This window comes from Tinamus guttatus, unplaced genomic scaffold (genome assembly GCF_059628265.1).
Source record: "Tinamus guttatus ecotype Peru unplaced genomic scaffold, ASM5962826v1 Tinamus_guttatus_pri_ptg000489l, whole genome shotgun sequence".
Taxonomy (NCBI): Eukaryota; Metazoa; Chordata; class Aves; order Tinamiformes; family Tinamidae; genus Tinamus; species Tinamus guttatus.
The window spans coordinates 3,079,336-3,089,453 of NW_028289023.1; the positions used below are offsets into that span (position 1 = coordinate 3,079,336).

Genomic DNA, 10,118 nt, shown 5'->3' on the forward strand with positions numbered 1-10,118 from the left:
TGCTCTTAATTTTGTTATTAAAAAATATTCGACCCTTCCCGCACAACAGCATTTCACGTGCAGCCTGCTCCTGCACACATGACGCAGAGCAACACACGACGGCCGTCGGATGCCCGTTCCAGGGAGGCAGCAACGGGTGCTCTTTAATGCTGTCTACCAAAACGAAGGGTAGCAAAATAATGGGTTTTGTAATGAAGCTGTATTGTGTACAATTTTGTACTAATTCAGGCATCTGTTAAGTAACACAACTGTACGTGCTCATCTTTTTTTTCACTTCAATGCAGAAGTGACATTTTAGTCAGCATTTTGTTATTATTATGGTCCTTGCATGTCAGATGTTAAACTCGGTGTATTTTTTAATCCTTTTAAAAAGGCTACATTTTAAAAGTTACTGTATCCATTAACTAAAAAAATAAAGTTGTGCGTATCAAGAAGACACTCCATGAATGTGCTTTTTTTTTTTTTAAGAAGTGTTCAGTGATTTTTTTTATTACAAGGCAGTAAAGTCTATGATGTAGGCGAATGTTTCCCATTTCCCTGGCATCTGTCCCTTATTTTAAACACTTGTTTTGGTCAGAAGAGAGAAGCGTGTTCTCTGTTCTCTGGGGGAACAGCCCTAAATGCCATCTCGTTAAGGTTAACGCGGCCTCCCCTCGCCGCCATCTTCGGGGGCCCTTCGCCCGCCCGCTCCGCCCCATGGCGCATGCGCTGCCCTGCGGGCGCTCCCGCTCCGCCGCACGGCGCATGCGCGGCCCCGCAGCGCGCTCCCACTGCACCCGCCCCTATCCCAGCAGGCACTGCGACACCCCCCCCACCCCATCCGCCTTCCCGCGGTGCCTGCTGGGAAAGAGAGGCGCCCGTTGTGGCCCCGCGCAGTGCCGCTCGGCCGCCCCCGCGGCACCCCCGCGGTGTCGGTGTCCCGCGGCCGCCCCGCGGGCGGCGCCCCGCCGAGGGCTCCTCCCGAGCGCGGCCTTCCCCGTGCCTGCCCACCCGTCGCTCGGCACCTTCCGCTTCCGGCCCCGCCCTTCCGCTCCCACAGTCCCGCGCGCCGATCATGGACCACAATGGTGAGGAGGGAGCGGCCGGGGGCCGCCCGGGCCCGGCCGCGCGCGGGGGCGCGCGGAGGGGGCGCGCGCAGCGGGGGCGCGCGGCGGGGGGGCGCGCGGCGGGGGCGCGCGGCGGGGGCGCGCGGAGGGGGGGGCGCGCGCAGCGGGGGGGCGCAGCGGGGGCGCGCGCACCGGCCGCGGCGCCCCCGCCGGGGCCGCCCCCGCGGGACCTGCGCCCCCGTGCGCCGCGCGGCCTCGCGCCGGCAGCGCCGCGGTTGTGACGGTCACTGCGGCGAGAGGAGTGCGCGGCCCCAGCGTTCTCCGGAAGTTAGAAAATAAACTCTGAAGGACCCCAAAAGCTCTTCACAGAAGCTCAAGGAGGTGGTAGCCTAAAAGGACGGATGCCTTCTCGTTAAGGCTTCTCCTAGCGCTCTAGCTGACTCTGTTTTACCTGTTTTTCTCTGACTTATTCCTGTTAGTTCCGCTCACAGGTTCTGGAACTGACTGTTGCTCTGTGGGATGCCGGTGGCGGCCGTGCTTGTAGGTGTGGATTAGTTGAGCTGCAGCCTTACAAAGCCCTGTGGAAGAGAAGTGTCAGCTTCAATTCCTGCTGGTTTTAGTTCAGTGGCCTGAATGACATGAAAAGTTCTTTGTTATTTTATTATTCTAGTTATTCCTGTTTGTAGAAGGGTGGAAGTGCTGTGGAGACTTTTCAGGTCTCTGGTTTAGAGCCTTCGTGTATTTAATTCTAGGTTGTTTCCTTTCGCCGTGCCTTAGTAGCAGCGTTTACTGTAGGCTCTCTGTTAGAGGAGTTGTTGGGGAATTTTGTTTTCTGTTGCAAAAGTGCTGAGGTTATTCACAGGTGGGACATTAGCAGCTTGTGCATTATTGTCTCATGTTCTAGTCTAATGGTTTCTGGGAAGCCTTGTATTTGAATTGCATGTATGTTGGGATATCCATTTAGCCAACAGGCTAAAATGCTCCAAATTAACTTTTTTTTTTTTTAAAAAAAAAGCTTTATGCTTTATTTGCCTTTTTATTTTTCTGCGTTTTGCCTTTTAGATTGAAACGTGTCAGCCACAGTACAAAGAGAAATAAATACACTTGACCCAAAGAAAATTTGGGTTCATGATTTTGAGGTAAAGTGACTGCTAGGGCTCAGTCCCAGCTTTAAGTTTGTCACAATTCCTAGTTCCTAGTTTTGGTGTTAGCTGCTAAAAAACTTTGAGCACGTCCTCATTTACTTTTTTTTTTCCCCCCCCTATTTCTCCTTCTATTTGTTGTGTTGTATCTGGGGCTTACGAGCTTTGGGGGACGGTAGCTGTTTAGGTGGTGTATTGCGCAGTCTAACACTGTTTGGACCTAATTCCAGTGTCCAGATGCTTCCCTGTTGAAGTGTTTTGGAGACTTAAAAGTCATTCCAGGGTTCCATGGCACCATATTTGAATATCCCTGCAGTAGCTGTGTCACCCTCCCTGGGGGCTAAGAGGTCCCACTCTCAAACATTGCCAGCCATTACATAGTTGTAGTTATGTCCTTATCTTTTGAGTTAAAAACATGAACATAACTTGCACTTTTTAATGTTTTAAAGGATGGGGTGGGGATGAGGGAGGACCCTCACTTTACCTGTGTTTCCAAACATAAGTTTAGCGGCTGTGTCCCTTATGGTCCTGCATGTCTACCTGTCCTATAGCGGGTGCTGAGTTAAAGGTTTATGAATGTGAGTCTAGTAATGGTTGTATAGTTTTATTTTTTTATTACAAAGAACTCATAGGCTTATATTGATAAAAAGGCATTTTTTCCTATTAAAGTGAAAGTGAACTATATTGATTTGTGAAAGCAATCTTTTTATTTTTGTATAAAAGAGATGCTATAGGTTATGGAAGACTTACTGAAAAATGGGAAGTGTGTGAACTGTCCTCCTTGGTGAGCATTGCCTTTTGCAGTACTGACCCCAAGATCATCTCTTAAGGCCCCTATCTACTCATATTTATGCCAGACAATAAATTGTCTCCTTTGCCCTGCTGCTCAGATTTAAAATTGGTTCTTTAGAGAGTTCTGTAGAGGGCGGACTGCCAATTTTTAATTTAGGAAAAATATTAGTATATACTATAACAATCAATATGTTTTGTGATGCTTTTTACTGAACTCCCAAGTGATATGTCAAGTTGGTGAGAGTTAGTATCGAAACTTTGTTTCCTTCCAGCTTACTTAGTAAACAAGTTACATAGATTTTTCTTAGGAGAAAAGATCATTTTTATTATTTATGTAGTCAGGATCATATAAGGAGTTACAGTCAAGCTCTGATAGGAGCAATACAGTAGTTAGCAGTCATTTTGCTGTTGCTGAGAGCTGACAGACTAGCTCTGACAAACGGGCTATTTTTAATAAAATAGCTTTGTATCTTAAACTGCGTTCTCCAAGATAGTTGTTCCCCGAATAATTTCGGGACCTGACTTCTAGAAGAAATCATATGTGAAGGGATTTAAGATAATTTTCTAGTGGGTTAGCTTCAGTATGTTGTATGAGTCTTGAGCAAACTTGAACACTTATTTTGCTTAAAACTTTTCTGTTAATATCTAACCTCTTTATGGACTGTTAAATAACCAAAGAATTACAGCAACTTATTTTTCTCTTTCATAGACAATGATTTGCAAGGAACAAATAGTTCAGGATCATTGGGTGGTCTTGATGTCCGTAGAAGAATCCCTATAAAACTTATCTCAAAACAGACCAACAAAGCGAAACCTGCACCTCGAACTGCAAGGAATATGACCAGGATGCCTTCAAAGACTCAGGCTGGCGATGAAGGTAAGTTAATAGAAATGCTGGTACTGTAGAAAGGGAGCTAAGTGTTGTTCTGTAGCATTGTTCAAGACTGCACTTGGTGTTGGAGGCTTATTCTGCTGGATTCTGCATGAGTTCAGAGCAAGTTTTGTATTTCCATGCTCTGCTGTTCCAGAAATAATAAATGATGCCTATTCTCTAAATGGACCATCTCGCTGTTTTGAGTGTGTTTTTTCTGCAGAACGGGCCCAGCAGACTGGATGGATTGTGGCATTTCTTCGTGATCTCAGTGCTTTTAATTGCAGCTTTTATCAGTTATGGAGCTCTGAGGTTGGCTGGGAAGTGGTTGTGTCTTTGTGTGTTTTCCTCTTTCCACAGAAGAATTTGATTATAACGAAGAGGAGAGATACGAATGCAAAGGAGGTGAAATGTTCGGAAATCAAAGGAGACTTCCCGGACCCATTTTCTGGGACTATAAGGTAAAATCATGGATGGGAAATCACGGGTCTTGGTCTGTGAGTCCTACCAAATGGTGGCTTATCCTGGTAGATATGTTTTTAAGTAAAAGTGCTTTCACTGGATTTGATTTACTGAAAATGCGTTCTCTGGTTTCTCGTGTTTGCTGCATTTTTGCTTCTTCTCAGTCATTTCAGAATTTGCTATGAGTTGGTAGTGGTTGAAATGAACAGCTCGACTGATGCTTTTTGTTCGCTCCTCCTTTTCTCTATCCTACTAGATAAACTTGCTGGGGGAAAAGGATGATACCCCTGTCCATTTCTGTGATAAGTGTGGATTGCCCATCAAAATGTATGGACGCATGGTGAGTGAAAACCTCAGGGGAGGAGGCAGCTCTGGCTTCCCTTTAAGTACAAATAGGCCTTGCTAGAGGTAACTGATTTCAGCAGGTCTTGAGCAGCAGGAGAGTTTTCAGGGAACCAGGGCCTTAACTGCTGACCTGTTTTTTTTTCTGTATGACTGATGTTAATTTTTCTCTTGATTAGTTAAGCAAACTTGAAAGGGTGCCTAGTTTAAAGAAAAAGGAGGAAAAAAATAGAAAGTAAACAAAAACCTCAAGTTCAGTGGCTTTCAATCTTACGTCACTGAGCTTTAAAGCTAAGTTCTTTAACTTAAGACTTGCAATGAATTTCACAAGACTGTTCATTTTTATGTCCTTTTAATGTGAATGTCACAAAATCTCTGAAATGAAATTTGATTTCTGAATGCAATGAAACAGAGTGAGGGATTTGGTTAAGTGACACTTCTACTCTTAAAATAAGCCTTGCTAATTGGCGGGGGAGGTATAATTAGATTCTTGTGCATCTCCTGAAAATATTCAGAGTTAGTATTGGTGCAAATTTTTGTCTGTATCTGTTGCCAACCATCTTTATTTAAAACAAAAACTGTTCAAGTGTGCTCTAAACTGCTCACTCCTGCTGTGTCTGTTCATAGGTAACTTGGGCATTTGTATTTTTAGAAATTGTGTGTCATGCCAAGTAACACACATACTTGGGAGGATGTCTTTAAACGGCATTTTTTTCCTTTAGATCCCTTGCAAGCACGTTTTCTGCTATGATTGTGCTATACTGCATGAGAAAAAGGGAGACAAGATGTGTCCAGGGTAAGTTCTCTAGAGATTCATCATTGATAAATTATTCATAATTACAGGAAAATAGATGACTTATTTCAGATACTTTTATTACACCCTCATTTGTGTACTTTTAGAAGAAATAGCGTAGTTGATTATATTTTTCCCTTAGTTAACATGTTGTAAGAGATTTAAGTGTGTTTACAGTTCAAGTGTTCTTATAAATATTCAGAATATCAGTTTGATCTGGAGAGGAATAAATGGCAGTTTAATTTGCTTATTGCTTGATTCTTAGCAAGCATGATGAGTATTATAAAAGGAGTTTACGATCAAAGTTGATGTCATTTTTGAATTTTAATAACTTTTGATGTTACTTTGTAGTTGCGTTTGGAATCAAACACACTGGAAATTCCAAATACGTTTGGTATCATATACTTTTGGGGGAACTTACAATTAGATAAACCTGAGGATATTTTGGGACTAACTAGTTAGATAAACTTCATAATCAGCAAAATGTCTCTTTCATTGCTACAGCGGGGCGGGGGGCAGTCGGTCCTAACTTGGTGAAATGGTTGACTCCTCGCAAGAGTTTCTGCAGCTTGAGGTGTCTGTGGTGGCAATAACCCCCTCCTGTTCTCTGCCTCAGCTGCAACGAGCCGGTGCAGCGGATCGAGCAGTGTGTGCGGGGCTCCCTCTTCATGTGCAGCATCGTGCAGGGCTGCAAGAGGACCTACCTGTCCCAGCGGGACCTGCAGGCCCACATCAACCACCGGCACATGCGGGCCGGGAAGCCCGTCGCGCGGCCCCCTCTCGAGCCCGTCCATCCTCCCATCGCGCCGCCTCCCGCCGAGATTCCCGAGCGCTTCATCATGCCGCCCGACAAGCACCACCTGAGCCACCTGCCGCCCAAGCAGCACATGCTGATGCCGCCGCCGCCGCTGCAGCACGTGCCGCACGAGCACTACAGCCAGCCGCACGAGGACATCCGCGCGCCGCCCGCCGAGCTGGCCATGGCGCCGCCGCCGCCGCGCCCCGTCGCCCAGGACACCTTCCGCATCTCCACGAGGAAACACAGCAACCTCATCACGGTGCCCATCCAGGACGACTCCAACTCGGCCGCTCGCGAGCCGCCGCCGCCCGCCCCCGCCCCTGCTCATCACCACCCCGAGTACCAGGGCCAGCCGGTGGTGTCCCACCCGCACCACATCCTGCCCCCGCAGCAGCACTATGCGCCGCCGCCGCCACCGCCGCCCCCCATCAGCCACCCGCTGCAGCACCCGCCCCAGGCGGCAGGCACCCCGCACATGGTCTACAGCCAGGCGCCGCCACCACCCCTCACCTCGGCCCCGCCGCCCATCACGCCCCCGCCCGGACACATCATCGCCCAGATGCCGCCCTACATGAATCACCCTCCGCCGGGGCCTCCCCCTCCGCAGCACGGAGGGCCCCCCGTGAACGTCAGCGCGCCCCCTCCGCACCACTACAACCCCAGCTCTCTGCCCCAGTTCAGCGAGGACCAAGGAACCCTGAGCCCCCCTTTCACGCAGCCGGGCGGGATGAGCCCCGGCATCTGGCCAGCTCCGAGGGGGCCGCCGCCGCCTCCGAGGATGCAGGGGCCTCCGGCGCAGGCGCCGCTGCCGGGGCCGCACCACCCCGACCAGGCCAGGTACAGACCCTACTACCAGTGATCTGGGCCGTTCTGTGAATAGAGAGTGTATGAAGAGGCTAAAACTATACACAACAGTCTTTTAATTAAATTTTTTTTAATACTGTCATTTTGACTGTAGGACACTTTGGAGGTTTGAATCTTAAATAATTTTTAAACCTTGGCTGTAGGACTCAGACTTCGAATATTCTGTAGCGCTGAAATAAGTGTCTTCGTAGACCACAGTTGCATTTTAACAGAACTTCTGTCTCTAGTGTGGCTAAATCGTCCTAAGATGAACACGTGTAATATTATTTCCTGGAGAAAATGAGCAGGCGTTGTACACCGCCAATATTGTTTTTGTTAAATCCAATGTTTAGTTTCACTTGTGATACGTTTTTTGTTAACCTGTGTACCATAATCAAATTACAGTATGATTGTAAACATGCTGGGCTTTTATGTGAAGTTAACACAGACACAGCTCCTGGACACCATTTTGGTACTACTATTTCCAAATGGACAGCATAATGATATACTAAGGAAACTTTAATGTCTTTTATATTAACAGTTGCCATTACCTGGTGTGAGTTCAGGCTATTCTAAACTCATGGCACTAGAAATCAGATGTGCAAAACACTGCAACTTGAAAAGAATTTGCAATATCAGGAGAGCAAAATAAATACCAGAAATGCAGCTTTGGACGTGGCGTGAGACCACATCATAATATATTGAGGTTTTTTGGGGGGGTTGGGGGGAGCTTTTTTTTTTTATTTGTTTGTTTGTTTTTAAAAAGCTCAGTTTTAGTTCGGGTGACTCTGTTTACACGTGCACTCCTCGCTGGTGTTGAACGCGGACGGTCGTGTTTGCCTAGGGATCTGTTTGTGTGGAAGTGCCCATGGACGGGCTCACCGTGTCTCAAGCGGGTTATTTTGTGGAGGAAGGTGGCATTTCCCTGTGTCACTTTATATAATATGTACAGTAGCAAAACCTCCCATTTTGATAATCTGAGAGAGAGGGTCTGAAATCTGTTGTGTAGATCTAAAAAAATAAAAATAAAAAACCCTGCAAAGCCTTTATCTGTTTCAGTTGTGTTATAGAGATTGAATTTAACAGCCAGTGCTTCGTATAAAGGTCATCTTTTTTTTTCAAGTGGATATTTAAGGAGGTGACTGGGCCTGTTTTGGTCTCAAATTCAGGTGTTTTAAGCATACTCATAAATACAGTCACTGTAAGATGCGAACGTTCCCTGTGACATGGCTGGTAGCAGAAGCGCCGACACGGCAGTGCCCCTGTCCTTCGGAGTGCCTGTCTCTGCATCTCCAGTCATTGGCAGTGCTGGGCTGTCTCTTTTTCCCAAATATCAGTTTTCTAGCAGTGGTGCTTTCAGATAGGATTTTTTTTATTATTTAAAGTTCATAATTTCCTACTATAACAACCTGAACTATCTTCTCACAACCTTAGCGTTGCTACTTGTTTTGTAAACATCTTTTTCTTTATTAGTTACTTTGTCAAAGAGCCTTGGTGGTGCAACATTCCAAATTTTGTAATTTTACACACAGACCCTATGTTTTCTAATTACCACAGCAAGTGCCCTTTAGATTTGCTGTGTCCTTGACTGACGTTGATTTCCCTGTGACCACGGGCCAATCTTTCCAAGGCCTTTGGATAAATATAGATGCATGACAAACCTTTGGAGATGTGCAAATAAACTTTGAAGCATACAAACAAACGGTGAGTAAGTGTGAACTGGTGAAAAACCCGCGTATTTCTGAGAAGTCACTGCCTTTGTTTTGGTTGCTCTGATGAATACAAAAGGGCATTTTAAACAACGCACGGCAAAGAAAAAGACTGTGGTAGAATGATGCAATGCAGGGCTGATGAAAAGTGACTGTTTTGGGGTGGGTAAAGGAGGAAACTTCTCTGTCACCATTATTTTGTTTCATTAATTTATAATAAATACATGGATAATTTCAAAATGTTTTGTCATTGTTAAGTGATTTGAGTAGGCAGTAGCTTAGGCAGGTTCATATGGGCATGTAGTTTCATCCAGTAGGAAATGTGGCTTAAACTGGCTGATACTACTTGGCTCTCTAAAGCCCAGCTTGTCTGATGTCCCTTCTGAAAGGGGATTTATTCACGGATCCAGATGCCATCCTCGTTCTGAAGCTTCATTTGCCTGAGAATGCCCCATGGGTAGGTTTGCTCTTATCTGTGACCTGCTCGTGATGAAGAACCATGCAACTATTTCCATCTAGTTCTTAGAAATCGGTTGGGTTGCAGATCTTTATTAGGTGTTACCCAATGTCTTGTGAAGCAGGCGAAGGGGTCAAACCTTGTAGTTCTGGGTCTGGACTTCTTTTTTTCCTGCTGGTACTGGTAAAATACACCTCTGGAAACGCTGAGGGGCAAAACAGCAGTCCTGGCCTCACCTGACCGCACAGAGGAGCCCTGTACGCCGCAGGGCAGGATGCACGAGGCCTCATGGGGTTATTCCTGAGGTCAGGAAAGGCGGCGTTGCACTCACTGGGAAGTGCACAACGGTGCTCCACAACTGGTGGGACCCCTTGGACTGTTTGAGGGCCGTGAAGTCATCGAGCTGCAAGGTCATCTCAGGCAGGCAGCGTTTGGACTTGGTCAAGTTTCCACGTGCTGCTTGTAAAAGAAGACCTGAATCCTTTTTAATTACATCTCTGTATCTTTAGTGGGGTCCTGTTCATGCTGTCATATTTACAAGTTCTAAGTTAGAGATTTCTGTTTACTGCTTCCTTGGAATCCTTCAGTTAACAGTTGTTTTGAGTTTATTTATGGCATTTTGTTTTTTTCAAAATACCTGCTTGTTTCAGTGGGCAGTTCAGAAATGTCATAGGTAAAAATTTCTCATGACCAGAAATGCCATTGTCAAGGTTTATATTCATTTTCATATTGACTCTGCTTCTGAAAAGGAAATTTCAGTATTATGTAAGTTCTGTTTCCACTATATTTTATTTTATGCTTTTAAAAACAATTCTTAGCTACTGTCAAATGATCTTTGTATAGCAATGCTGCCCTCATAGCT

At 46.0% G+C, this 10,118-nt stretch overlaps 1 protein-coding gene across 3 annotated transcripts; it reads left to right on the forward strand.

The window, feature by feature from the left end:
* Positions 1–1,004: 1,004 nt before the first annotated feature.
* On the forward strand, positions 1,005–7,713 carry CBLL1 (Cbl proto-oncogene like 1). 3 transcript variants are annotated; one of them, XM_088533212.1, is made up of 6 exons: positions 1,005–1,067; positions 3,690–3,857; positions 4,212–4,312; positions 4,570–4,653; positions 5,378–5,451; positions 6,065–7,713. In XM_088533212.1, exons 1-6 carry the CDS (start codon positions 1,055–1,057, stop codon positions 7,104–7,106), a joined length of 1,482 nt encoding a protein of 493 aa, XP_088389338.1. In that variant the 5' UTR covers positions 1,005–1,054; the 3' UTR covers positions 7,107–7,713. The 3 variants fall into 3 exon arrangements, with proteins under 3 accessions (XP_088389338.1, XP_088389339.1, XP_088389340.1); XM_088533213.1 differs by having other exon boundaries at positions 4,215–4,312; XM_088533214.1 differs by lacking the exon at positions 1,005–1,067 and adding an exon at positions 2,076–2,185.
* Positions 7,714–10,118: the final 2,405 nt, after the last annotated feature.

What these genes read in the sequence shown, in the direction of transcription:
- CBLL1 (XM_088533212.1), top strand. An exon ending in GACTCAGGCTGGCGATGAAG is followed by an intron (nt 3,858 to 4,211) that starts GTAAGTTAATAG and finishes CTCTTTCCACAG; the next exon opens with AAGAATTTGATTATAACGAA. An exon ending in TCAAAATGTATGGACGCATG is followed by an intron (nt 4,654 to 5,377) that starts GTGAGTGAAAAC and finishes TTTTTCCTTTAG; the next exon opens with ATCCCTTGCAAGCACGTTTT.